This window comes from Bufo bufo, chromosome 1, assembly GCF_905171765.1.
Source record: "Bufo bufo chromosome 1, aBufBuf1.1, whole genome shotgun sequence".
NCBI classification, from domain to species: Eukaryota; Metazoa; Chordata; class Amphibia; order Anura; family Bufonidae; genus Bufo; species Bufo bufo.
Window position 1 is genome coordinate 836780687 of NC_053389.1, and position 14272 is coordinate 836794958.

General features: G+C 40.7%; 1 protein-coding gene across 1 annotated transcript; it reads right to left on the bottom strand.

The window, feature by feature from the left end:
• Positions 1-2199: 2199 nt before the first annotated feature.
• Positions 2200-3619, bottom strand: LOC120986667 (beta-1,3-galactosyltransferase 5-like). Its single transcript, XM_040415338.1, has 2 exons — positions 2906-3619; positions 2200-2763 (listed from the first exon to the last, which is right to left on the bottom strand). Exons 1-2 carry the CDS (start codon positions 3486-3488, stop codon positions 2315-2317), a joined length of 1032 nt encoding a protein of 343 aa, XP_040271272.1. The 5' UTR covers positions 3489-3619; the 3' UTR covers positions 2200-2314.
• Positions 3620-14272: the final 10653 nt, after the last annotated feature.

The following is a 14272-nucleotide window of genomic DNA, read 5'->3' on the forward strand; positions in this document are numbered from 1 at the left end:
CATTTCCTACATCTGGGTCGGCATCTTAAAGGGCCCTGGGGGGAGGCCGCCATTGCATATGCACCGTTTTACTGGATTTGTCTAAAGAAATCCTGAAAAGACTGATTCGTTCATCTCTTATATAATGCACATATACAGAAATAAGGTCAGGATGTGCCCTCTTTGCTTGGCCAAGGAAGAGCCAAGGTGAAGATTGCCACAGTGAACTGAGTACTACTACCACCTTCATAGCCACTACCACTCCTTCCATCCTTGCCTCCCCTCCAGATCGCTGCACATCCTCTCTCACAGACTGCTCCCCATCACCCACCATCTCTGACAGACCACTCTCAGACTGTAATTATATTACAATTATATTCTATGACATTATAAAAGGGGGTGGGGCTGTGACAATCCCTAAGACATCATTCACAAGCATGTTGTCAGAAGTAATAGATGAATACTGTGTTACTGTAGTATAAGTGCAGTACCCCAGACATGGGAGTATCTGCACAGTACTGCACACACAGTTCTTCCAGCTTGAGTCATGTCCAGAGTTAACTATCCCAGCGCAGTCTTCTCTGGAGCTCAGAGTGTGTGCTAGCTCCATTCCCCAGCTCCAAAAAGTTCCAGTCAGAGTAGCTGTAAAGAGGGAGGAAGAAAGAGCTGTTAGTTAGTCCATATGCCCATCTCCCATATACTAGGGCTTCAGGCCCTGGAGCCTCCGGCATCTCCATGAGCTCCAGGAGATGCAAACAATCAAGAACTAAAGGAGGAGGATTTGCATGACTCTAATTAGAGAGAGAGAGAGAGCAAAGTAACCCAGCTTGAAGCATTCCAGACCCTGCTGCTGAAGAAGGATAATAAGTTAAGACACCCTATGCACCCCAGAAGAGTGGACACTACAGCCACAGTTGCCATAGTCAGAGATACCTATAACAGATATATTAGCCAGAGTAATCTGACAGCCAATGCGCATGCTGGGACATCTGGGAGGAGTTTTCATTGTACACAATACCGGGGGCACCCTAGAATTACTGTCAGGCTGGGAGCACATAGGTACACGGAGTGCACCGAGGGAACACCGGCTGCCCCTCCTTCAGGGAGTACACCATGACTCACCATCATCAGGGCCACAACCCTCTCAGAGCCTCACTGCATGAGGTGTGAGAATTTCATGTCTGATCACAATGTCATTATATCAGTGATGTCATCAGCAGGGGGCGGGGCTGTGACTACCTCTCAGACAGGATATACAGGCAGGTTGTCAGCAGTAATAGATGTTCCTGTAGTATAAGGTGTGTGATCTCATGTCTGATCACATGTCATTATATCAGTGATGTCATCAGCAGGGGGCGGGGCTGTGACAACCTCTCAGACAGGATATACAGGCAGGTTGTCAGCAGTAATAGATGTTCCTGTAGTATAAGGTGTGTGATCTCATGTCTGATCACATGTCATTATATCAGTGATGTCATCAGCAGGGGGCGGGGCTGTGACTACCTCTCAGACAGGATATACAGGCAGGTTGTCAGCAGTAATAGATGTTCCTGTAGTATAAGGTGTGGATCTCATGTCTGATCACATGTCATTATATCAGTGATGTCATCAGCAGGGGGCGGGGCTGCGACTACCTCTCAGACAGGATATACAGGCAGGTTGTCAGCAGTAATAGATGTTCCTGTAGTATAAGGTGTGTGATCTCATGTCTGATCACATGTCAGTATATCAGTGATGTCATCAGCAGGGGGCGGGGCTGTGACTACCTCTCAGACAGGATACACAGGCAGGTTGTCAGCAGTAATAGATGTTCCTGTAGTACAGGGATCAGCAACCTTCGGCACTCCAGCTGTTGTGAAACTACAATTCCCAGCATGCTCCATTCATTTCGATGTGAGTTCTAAGAAGAGCAGAACAAGTATGCATGCTGGGAGTTGTAGTTTCTCAACAGCTGGAGTGCCGGAGGTTGCCTACCCCTGCTGTAGTATAAGGTGTGTGGTCTCATGTCAGATCACATGTCATTATATCAGTGATGTCATCAGCAGGGGGCGGGGCTGTGACAACCTCTCAAACATGATGTACAGGCAGGTTGTCAGCAGTAATTGTCATTACTGTAGTATGTTACTGAATTATAGGAGATGAATGACACACTAACGGAGTCATTAAGAACAGTAATGACTTCAATCAGGGTCACGCGCTTGGTTTATCAATGTTAGAAAAATATATTTTAATAATATAGTAATATACAAATGTTCTTTTGAAACATTAATGTATTGACCTCACCCCAGTTTATGACAGATTTTAAAAAGTTCTTTTATCAGATCCTCATCCTCCATTAACCTTTGTCCTTGTCACACTTGTGCTTGGTCACCTCTCTCCAGATATTAATCAGTCTTTCCGGAGCTATTCCATGAACAACAATTGCTTCCTTGTACGTACAAACGTCATATTTCAGCCCCCGTACATAGAAACGATGGTCGTGTCTATACGTCAAATTTGCTGCCAAAGCCAAGAAGCCAAAATACACATCGTCCAGAGGGAAAACTGGCATAACACGAGAGGATTCATAGAGAACGGGCACTGAGGGTCCTGAGAAGATGAAGCCTCCACCAGACACAAAGCCAGGATAGAATTTCACTGGATAGAGGGCCTCAGTGATTCTGTATTTGGTGGAACGCATAACAGGTGGACGATGCTGATGGTAACCATGGATTATATCTGGAGATCCAAAAACATTAATAAGATCTACGACCAGCTCTGGATTCACAAATACATCGTCGTCACCTGACGAGAAAAAAATAAGATTAATACACATAAAGGATCATAGTAATAATAGTGTCACACATAGGAATCCTAAAAGATCAAGGACCGCTCCTCTAATGAGATAATAATAGTGTCACACACTCAGGATTGCTCTTATTCTCACCCTTGAATATGTAATCCACTTCGGGGACCTGGTGGTTCATCCACTCCAGGAAGCATCGTTCCTTCAGTGATAGGTTATAATGTCCCTCCATCATGTCCCATTGTAGTATGTCCCTGTACATGGAGCTCTCCACCTTCAATATCTCCATTTGTCCTGAAATCTCCGTTCTCCCCACCAGAAAGAGTCGTCTCAGCTTGTAGCCTTTCAACACTTGTTCTTGGGCCCAGGTCTGTCGTACAGCTGATCGCCTTAGTCCATCTCTTGGATGGGATTTAATGGCCATTAATATGAGCGGTAAGTCATCATCATCGTACGGGGTTACAGGTGGACTGAGAATTACTGAGCATTGGTACGTCTGCAGGTGTGGGAACTCCAACTCAAAGCTGGAGAGGTTCAAGGGGTAATCATGTTTTCTATCATGTAGAGTTATTGACTGTCTCATCACTGGAGTAATGGGGGTCACATTGGGTAGTTTATAAAAATATGTGGACACCCTTAGGGACGAATATGCAAAAAATTTAAATGTCAGGATGATTATGGCAGAAAGAAGAATAGAAGTTGCCAAGAAATGTTTACGTTTCATCTCCTAAAATGAGAAATAAAAATATGTGAGAGCAAGCATGAAATGAAATCTATCTAAAACTTATAATGCTTCTACTGTCTACTATGTACAAGAATATAACTACTATAATACTGCACCATGTACAAGAATATAACTACTATAATACTACCCCTATGTATAAGAATATTACTACTATAATACTGCTCCTATGTACAAGAATATAACTACTATAATACTGCACCATGTACAAGAATATAACTACTATAATACTACCCCTATGTATAAGAATATAACTACTATAATACTGCTCCTATGTACAAGAATATAACTACTATAATACTGCTCCTATGTACAAGAATATAACTACTATAATACTGCCTCCTATTTACAAGGATATAACTACTATAATACTGCCTCCTATGTACAAGAATATAACTACTATAATACTGCCTCCTATGTACAAGGATATAACTACTATAATACGGCCTCCTATGTACAAGAATATAACTGCTATAATACTGCCTCCTATGTACAAGAATATAACTACTATAATACTGCCTCCTATGTACAAGAATATAACTACTATAATACTACCCCTATGTATAAGAATATAACTACTATAATACTGCTCTTATGTACAAGAATATAACTTCTATAATACTGCCTCCTATGTACAAGGATATAACTACTATAATACTGCCTCCTATGTACAAGAATATAACTACTATAATACTGCCTCCTATGTACAAGAATATAACTACTATAATACTGCCTCCTATGTACAAGAATATAACTACTATAATACTGCCTCCTATGTACAAGAATATAACTACTATAATACTGCCTCCTATGTACAAGAATATAACTACTATAATACTGCCTCCTATGTACAAGAATATAACTACTATAATACTGCTTCTATGTACAAGCATATAACTACTATAATACTGCTCCTATGTACAAGAATATAACTACTATAATACTGCTCCTATGTACAAGAGTATAACTGCTATAATACTGCTTCTATGTACAAGAATATAACTACTATAATACTGCTCCTATGTACAAGAATATAACTACTATAATACTGCCTCCTATGTACAAGAATATAACTACTAAAATACTGCCTCCTATGTACAAGAATATATCTACTATAATACTTCTCCTATGTACAAGAATATAACTACTATAATACTGCCCCTATGTAGAAGAATATAACTACTATAATACTGCTCCTATGTACAAGAATATAACTACTATAATACTGCTCCTATGTACAAGCATATAACTACTATAATACTGCTCCTATGTACAAGAATATAACTACTATAATACTGCCTCCTATGTACAAGAATATAACTACTATAATACTGCTCCTATGTACAAGAATATAACTACTATAATACTGCTCCTATGTATAAGAATATAACTACTATAATACTGCTCCTATCTACAAGAATATAACTACTATAATACTGCTCCTATGTACAAGAATATAACTACTATAATACTGCTCCTATGTACAAGAATATAACTACTATAATACTGCTCCTATGTACAAGAATATAACTACTATAATACTGCCTCCTATGTACAAGAATATAACTACTATAACACTGCCTACTATGTACAAGAATATAACTACTATAATACTGCTCCTATGTACAGGAATATAACTACTATAATACTGCTCCTATGTACAGGAATATAACTACTATAATACTGCTCCTATGTATAAGAATATAACTACTATAATACTGCTCCTATGTACAAGAATATAACTACTATAATACTGCTCCTATGTACAAGAATATAACTACTATAATACTGCTCCTATGTACAAGCATATAACTACTATAATACTGCTCCTATGTACAAGAATATAACTACTATAATACTGCTCCTATGTACAAGAATATAACTACTATAATACTGCTCCTATGTACAAGAATATAACTACTATAATACTGCTCCTATGTACAAGAATATAACTACTATAATACTGCTCCTATGTACAAGAATATAACTACTATAATACTGCTACTATGTACAAGAATATAACTACTATAATACTGCTCCTATGTACAGGAATATAACTACTATAATACTGCTCCTATGTACAGGAATATAACTACTATAATACTGCTCCTATGTACAAGAATATAACTACTATAATACTGCCTCCTATGTACAGGAATATAACTACTATAATACTGCTCTTATGTACAGGAATATAACTGCTATAATACTGCCTCCTATGTACAGGAATATAACTACTATAATACTGCTCCTATGTACAAGAATATAACTACTATAATACTGCTCTTATGTACAAGAATATAACTACTATAATACTGCTCCTATGTACAAGAATATAACTACTATAATACTGCTCCTATGTACAAGCATATAACTACTATAATACTGCTCCTATGTACAAGAATATAACTACTATAATACTGCCTCCTATGTACAAGAATATAACTACTATAATACTGCTCCTATGTACAAGAATATAACTACTATAATACTGCCTCCTATGTACAGGAATATAACTACTATAATACTGCTCTTATGTACAGGAATATAACTGCTATAATACTGCCTCCTATGTACAGGAATATAACTACTATAATACTGCTCCTATGTACAAGAATATAACTACTATAATACTGCTCCTATGTACAAGAATATAACTACTATAATACTGCTCCTATGTACAGGAATATAACTACTATAAATTAAAGCTGAATTAAATGCGTAAAGGGTAGTTGTACATAGAAAAGCGAATCACAGGAGCCAACTACCTAAAATATAACTTTTAATATCACGTTTAAAATATTACACAATCCCTCACCTGGGGACTAATAAACATACAACACTCACAAACAGACACTGGAGGCCAGATGAAAGTGACAGACAAGGTGGCTCGTATTGATAGTACAACCACACGACAAACCTTCTGGGTCTCTGGTGTATCCCTAAGGTGTCCCTGGACTTCTCTCAGCCCGGAGATGCACCCTGATGGTGGGAACGCTCCGTCCCCGTGCCTAGTCTGTCTGTCCTTAAAAGGCCCTTGTAGCAAAAAGACCCATATGGCTGTCCGGGTCGTAGTTTGAGATTAAACAAGCAAACTTAACGGTTATTCTACAGCGGTCAAGGTCAAAATAACTTATAATGCTTCTACTGTCTACTATGTACAAGAATATAACTACTATAATACTGCACCATGTACAAGAATATAACTACTATAATACTACCCCTATGTATAAGAATATAACTACTATAATACTGCTCCTATGTACAAGAATATAACTACTATAATACTGCTCCTATGTACAAGAATATAACTACTATAATACTGCTCCTATGTACAAGAATATAACTAATATAATACTGCTCCTATGTACAAGAATATAACTACTATAATACTGCTCCTATGTACAAGAATATAACTACTATAATACTGCTCCTATGTACAAGAATATAACTACTATAATACTGCTCCTATGTACAAGAATATAACTACTATAATACTGCTCCTATGTACAAGAATATAACTACTATAATACTGCTCCTATGTACAAGAATATAACTACTATAATACTGCTCCTATGTACAAGAATATAACTACTATAATACTGCCTCCTATGTACAAGAATATAACTACTATAATACTGCTCCTATGTACAAGAATATAACTACTATAATACTGCTCCTATGTACAAGAATATAACTACTATAATACTGCCTCCTATGTACAAGAATATACCTACTATAATACTGCTCCTATGTACAAGAATATAACTACTATAATACTGCCTCCTATGTACAAGAATATAACTACTATAATACTGCCTCCTATGTACAAGAATATAACTACTATAATACTGCTCCTATGTACAAGAATATAACTACTATAATACTGCTCCTATGTACAAGAATATAACTACTATAATACTGCTCCTATGTACAAGAATATAACTGCTATAGGGGCGGAGCCTAGCCACGCTGCTGAATGGCCGCACGAGCTTGAGCTCCTCCAGCATTCCGGCTCATTTACCCTATAAAAGCCTATATTTTGCCTGATTATGGGGAAACCTGGCAAAGAAAAGAACAGAGGAAGCTCAGAGTCTACCCCACTGCGCTCCAGACAGCCTGAGATGGAGAAGTTCCTACGAAAAGCACCGAGAGCTGCCGCACAGAAAGGCGCCAATATGGCGGCGTCTATCGCCCAGGACTCTGACGCAGGAGAACTATCCGATGCGGGCAGTGGCTCTGATGTTTCAGACAGGAGGCCCAGAGATCCGCCTTTATCAGAGCGGACCCTTCGCCGGGTCCTTGAATCGGCCCTTACACCTCTCAAACAAGATCTGGCGGACATCAAAGATGATATGAAGCACTTAGGCCAGAGAGTGGTCACGCTAGAAGGCACGCAAGACGCCATTATAACCTATGAAAGCAAAGCATCTGAAGTATTGGCATCCCACAAAGCCCTACTGAATGAGGCCTTCCTGAAACTGGAAGACCAGGAGAACCGGAGTCGCCGGCGCAATATACGCATACGCGGCCTACCTGAGTCGATTGCGGCGGAGGCCTTACCGACTGTGGCGCGTGAGCTGTTTTCCACAATGCTTGGGCCAGACAGAGCGGAGGGGATCGTGGTGGAGCGCATACACAGGGCGCTGCGCCCCAGGCCTAAATCACAAGAGCCACCACGTGACGTAATTTGCGGCCTACTGAGCTATGTAGATACCGCGGCCCTCCTAAAAAGGCAACGAGAGATGGAGGTGTTGGAGTATGAAAATACCCCGATTCAGATGTTTCAGGACATTGCGCCATCCACCCTGACCAAAAGACGTCTTCTCAGACCTCTCCTGGAAATCCTAAGGAAAACTTCGACCCCATTCCGCTGGCTATACCCTTTTGGATTGGCAATTTCCAGAAATGGCAAGCTACTCACCGTGCGTTCACCTGCTGACCTGGATTCTGTCTGGCGGTCCCTGGACGTTCCTCCGATGGAAATCCCCTCATGGTTGCCAGCTGACCAAGATGGCGCTCTTCCCACACCACCTCGCGTAACCGCATGGCAGACGGCGTCTACGGGCAAGTCGGACCACTCGGGCCGCAGCAGGATTGACAGAGATCCCACCTGATTAGAGGCACTTACAAGCATTCCTTGCTGATATTTCTACCTCCCCAGAATTGGAGATGATTGTTGCTTACCTCTTCGCTATACAGGTTCTATAGGCAGGCTTAGCCTCTTTACATTTTCTATGTTTTCAGCATTTTTACTGTTTTATTTTTATGGCCTACCTTTTAATTGGGCTTAATGTTATGTCATATTTAAATGTTTTTGCACCGTTCCACTGTCGCTAAAGGATGCTACCTCCAGAACATTACACTTAGTTCCTCATTGCAGGGTGATGACCGGACGGATTAAGATGCTGGACACATTTTCTGTTTTTGGTCTCTTTTGTTCAGACCATAGGTGCTTTACTTGCCCCCTCGCCAGTCCAACCCTGTCTTGGCTGGTGATAGGTAGAGTGCCAACCCCTTCTCGGACGGGTGTCTAGTCTGAGTTTCTCACTTGTCAACTTGACATGTTCAATGTTCTCTTACTCATTTTTTGTTCTTTTGTGCTTCCCTTACCTTTTTTCCCTTCTCCTGCTCATATCATCTGTATGTTCTTCCATACTTCCATGGATGTATTATGCATTTACTCACCTGAATGTATGCAGAAATGTCTTCTATAATAGTCGCCTCACTAAACGCGCACGGGCTGAACGAGCCATGTAAAAGGTCTCAAACTCTATCTCTCCTTCTGAAAGATAAGGTCTCTGTGGCCTTTTTGCAAGAGACCCATTTCAGAACAGGCAAAGTTCCTAAGCTTCCCCCCAAGAAATTTGTCCAGTGGTTTCACAGTACTCATGATTCCGCCAGCAGAGGGGTTAGTATAGCTGTGCATAAATGCCTCCCCTTTAAACACTCAGCTATCCTAGCAGATCCAGAGGGCAGGTACATCTTTGTAAAGGGTTTACTGGGCGAATCTCCAGTGACCTTTGCCAATTTATACGCTCCCAATAAAGGCCAAGTACCATGGCTCGTTCAGACCCTTACTGCGTTATCCTCCTTCTCTGAGGGCTTACTAGTTTTGGGGGGCGACTTCAATGTTGCCCTGGAGCCAGCGGTGGACACCTCGGCGGGTAGACCTTCTGTATCTTATAGGCTCTTGAAAAGATTAAAAATTTCCCTGAGGAAACTTAAAGTATTAGATGTCTGGCGGGCCCTAAACCCCAATGGCCGAGATTATACCTTTTACTCACATGCCAAACTATCTTTCCACAGATTGGATTACATTTTCCTGTCTAGTTCACATGTGCGTAATGTCTCTGGGGCCCGGATAGGTAATATAACATTATCCGACCATGCCCCTGTCATTGTAAATTTTTCCCTGTCTGGATCGCAGAGAAAGGAGCGCTTGTGGCGTCTCAATGATACCCTGATATTAGACCCTAGACATGCAGATAAAATTAAGGCCTCAATATCTGAATTTTTCACGCTCAATGATACCCCAGAGTCGCCTCCTTCTCCTTCTATATTATGGGAATCCCATAAGGTGGTCCTAAGAGGGGAACTTATAGCTTTGGGAGCTTTTGTGAAAAAACAAAGGACACTAGCCCTGGACGCCTTATTGGCGACCATATCTCGTCTAGAATCTTCCCACAAGGAATCTCGTGCTATAAGCATCCTAGCAGAACTAACTGAAGCCAGAACAAAACTAAAAAATTTATTGAATGTCACCTCAGCAAAGTTGGTACTTCGTTCCCGATTCAAGGCCTATGCTCATGGGGATAGAGGAAACAGACTGATGTCGGCAATTGCCAAGAAGCAGTTTTCTGACTCCTTTGTTTCCTCTATTAAAGACTCCAAGGGCAAAATACATAAGTCTACCCCAGATGTCGCTAAGGCATTTTGTGCCTTCTATGAGGCCTTATATAATTTGCCACCCCCTAATGGGACTACCCCGGGAGATTTATCCGAGGCCACTGATAAATTCTTGCAGTCTCTTGACCTTCCCTCTGTATCCCCATTAAAAACTTCCCTCCTGACTAAGCCTATTTCAGATTCGGAGGTTCGCAAGGTCCTTATGTCTATCCCATCGGGCAAAAGCCCCGGCCCGGATGGATTTTCCATTGCATACTATAAATCCTTTCAGGATGTGTTGATCCCACGTTTCAGGAACTTGTGCAACTACCTTCTGACAGGGGGTTCTCTCGCTCCTCATTCCTTACTGGCGCACATTACTGTCCTCCATAAGGAAAACAAGGATCCAACATGCTGCAGTAACTATAGGCCAATATCTTTACTTAATAATGATGTGAAGTGGTGGGCGAAAATTCTGGCTACCAGGCTTCAGGATGTTCTCCCTGACATTGTGCATGAAGAACAAGTAGGTTTTGTCCATGGCAGACAGGGGTCGGAGAATACGGTGCGGCTTCTACATCTTGTGAATTGGGCTAAGAGATCCTCTAAGCCTTTAGTCCTGGTGAGCACGGATGCGGAAAAAGCCTTCGACAGGGTCAGCTGGCTCTTTATGTCGCGGACCCTGTCGAAGTTTGGCCTCCCGGACCAGTTTATTAACGCTGTCAACACCCTTTATTCGGCCCCCTCTGCCATGGTCAAAGTCAATGGAGCATTGTCTCCACCATTTCACATCACCAACGGGACAAGACAGGGGTGCCCCCTTTCCCCGGCACTGTTTGTACTGGTCATGGAGACTCTTTTGTGTAAAATTAGGTCGGACCCTGTTATTAGAGGCCTTCAGATTGGCCCACAAACCCATGTTACTGCAGCATTCGCGGATGATCTTTTAATCATGACCTCTAACCCTGCAGAAGCCTTGCCCAAGTTGTTGAATACTTTTGAGGATTTTGGATTTGTATCCAACTTCAAAATAAATTACGGGAAATCCATGGCACTTAATATTTCATGCCCCCAATCTGTGGTCAATAGTCTAAAACGCGCCACCCCATTTACCTGGGCCTCCAGAGACATTACATTTTTAGGAACGCATGTTTCGGCCAATATTCAAGACCTAGCCTCCCTTAACTATGCCCCACTCCTGCAAGAGGTTCGCACCCACTTACAAAATCTGAAACTCCCTTTTGTCTCATGGATAGGGAGGAAAAACTATCTGAAAACTTTCATTCTCCCCAAATTTCTTTATTTGCTGCAAGCCATTCCCATATGGTTGCCAAACTCATACTTCTCAGAGGTCCGCCGAGTGTTCACGCGCTTCCTCTGGAATGGTAAGTCTCCACGCATTGCCTATTCTGTCCTTACAAGAGATAAGAAGTTTGGAGGCTTTGGGATGCCTGATGTAAAGTCATATTACACTGCTGTTCAGTTATGTAGATGTGTATCTACCCTGACCCGCAAATCTAACTCCCTTTGCTCACGGCTCGAATATGTATTACTCACCAAACAAGATCAGCTCACTCTGTGGGGTGTTAGGCCCTTTTCAGCTAACCATTACGCCTCTTCCCCGGTTTGGAAAGGAATGCTAGTAGAATGGTCTAAAATGGTCAAATCCCAGCAGTTTAGCTTTCCTAATCCCTGTATGCCTCTTAAATTGTTACAGAGCTATATTCATCCTTCTGTGTCAAGCCCCTCTGGGATTTGGTCTAGGCTCGCTGGCTTGTTCCTGCGGGATGTCCTTCTCCCAGACGGTAGTTTGCAATGGGATTTAATAATGGATCGCCCCGAAATCAAGTCAGCTCCTTTTTTCCACTTAGCAGATTTTAAGAGAGATACTAAGTTATGCGTGGGAACCTTTGCTAGTAACAGCTCCCCTTCCTGGCTTGAAAAGAAAGTCTTGGCCCCTAGGCCTCCTCTTAGGCCATTATCCCAGATGTATAAGGAATTGCTTTCCTCTTTACCTCCAGAGCTTGGGTATTTGACTTCATGGGAGCGAGAGCTTTCTATGACCCTGACAGAACCAGAGAGAGCCTTTGTTTTAGCCCACTCTCATGGCTTCAGTCGCTGTGTAAGAGTTCAGGAGAATTCTTTTAAGCTACTAAGTAGATGGTACAAAACTCCTGAATTCTTGCACAAACTTAATCCTGAGGTGCCCAAGGTGTGCTGGAGGTGTAGCATAGAAACCGGTTCATTATCACATATCTGGTGGTTCTGCCATAAGATTCAACCGTTTTGGAAATTGATAGAATCAATGATTAATAGCGTTTGCAAAACTAAAGTCGAATTAGATGCCAAACTTATCTTACTGTGGTGCCCTAATGACACGATAACCCCTGCCAAAAACAACCTCCCTACAATGCTGATCACAGCTGCTAGATTACTAGTTCCCCTTTTGTGGAAAACTGATTCCCCTCCAAATCTAGATATGTGGACGGACAAGGTGGATCATATCTACCGCTTTGAGGAATTGGCGCATTGGGAAACAAACTCTCGCCATTGTTTCCTAAAGCTATGGTCCCCGTGGAAATCACACAGGAATTTCACATGATAGAGCAGGAATCCCCTCACTTCTCTGATCCCTTCCCCCACCTAACCTATTGTCTCTCCCTTCCCCCCTTTCTCCTCCTTTTGTTTCTTTTGATGTATGTTTTATGGTGTTGATGATAATCGCTGGTATTGTCTACACATGACTTGTATGCTGGATAACTATTGTGACTTTTAATGTTATGATACTGATGTCTTGTGTGGGCATGTGGCCTTGTTTTCTTATCTCAATAAAAAGAAATATGGTTAAGAATATAACTACTATAATACTGCCTCCTATGTACAAGAATATAACTACTATAATACTGCTCCTATGTACAAGAATATAACTACTATAATACTGCTCCTATGTACAAGAATATACCTACTATAATACTGCCTCCTATGTACAAGAATATAACTACTATAATACTGCCCCTATGTACAAGAATATAACTACTATAATACTGCTCCTATGTACAAGAATATAACTACTATAATACTGCCTCCTATGTACAAGAATATAACTACTATAATACTGCTCCTATGTACAAGAATATAACTACTATAATACTGCTCCTATGTACAAGAATATAACTACTATAATACTGCCTCCTATGTACAAGAATATAACTACTATAATACTGCTCCTATGTACAAGAATATAACTACTATAATACTGCTCCTATGTACAAGAATATAACTACTATAATACTGCTCCTATGTACAGGAATATAACTACTATAATACTGCCCCTATGTACAAGAATATAACTACTATAATACTGCCCCTATGTACAAGAATATAACTACTATAATACTGCTCCTATGTACAAGAATATAACTACTATAATACTGCCTCCTATGTACAAGAATATAACTATTATAATACTGTCTCCTATGTACAGGAATATAACTACTATAATACTGCTCCTATGTACAAGAATATAACTACTATAATACTGCTCCTATGTACAAGAATATAACTACTATAATACTGCTCCTATGTACAAGAATATAACTAATATAATACTGCTCCTATGTACAAGAATATAACTACTATAATACTGCTCCTATGTACAAGAATATAACTACTATAATACTGCTCCTATGTACAAGAATATAACTACTATAATACTGCTCCTATGTACAAGAATATAACTACTATAATACTGCTCCTATGCACAAGAATATAACTACTATAATACTGCCTCCTATGTACAAGAATATAACTACTATAATACTGCTCCTATGTACAAGAATATAACTACTATAATACTGCTCCTATGTACAAGAATATAA

Bases quoted from the DNA above. Each gene is read 5' to 3' on its own strand.
- LOC120986667 (XM_040415338.1), bottom strand. From the start codon at position 3,488: ATGAAACGTAAACATTTCTTGGCAACTTCTATTCTTCTTTCTGCCATA. The intron at 2,764-2,905 runs GTGAGAATAAGA...TTTTCTCGTCAG, and splicing joins AGTGGATTACATATTCAAGG to GTGACGACGATGTATTTGTG.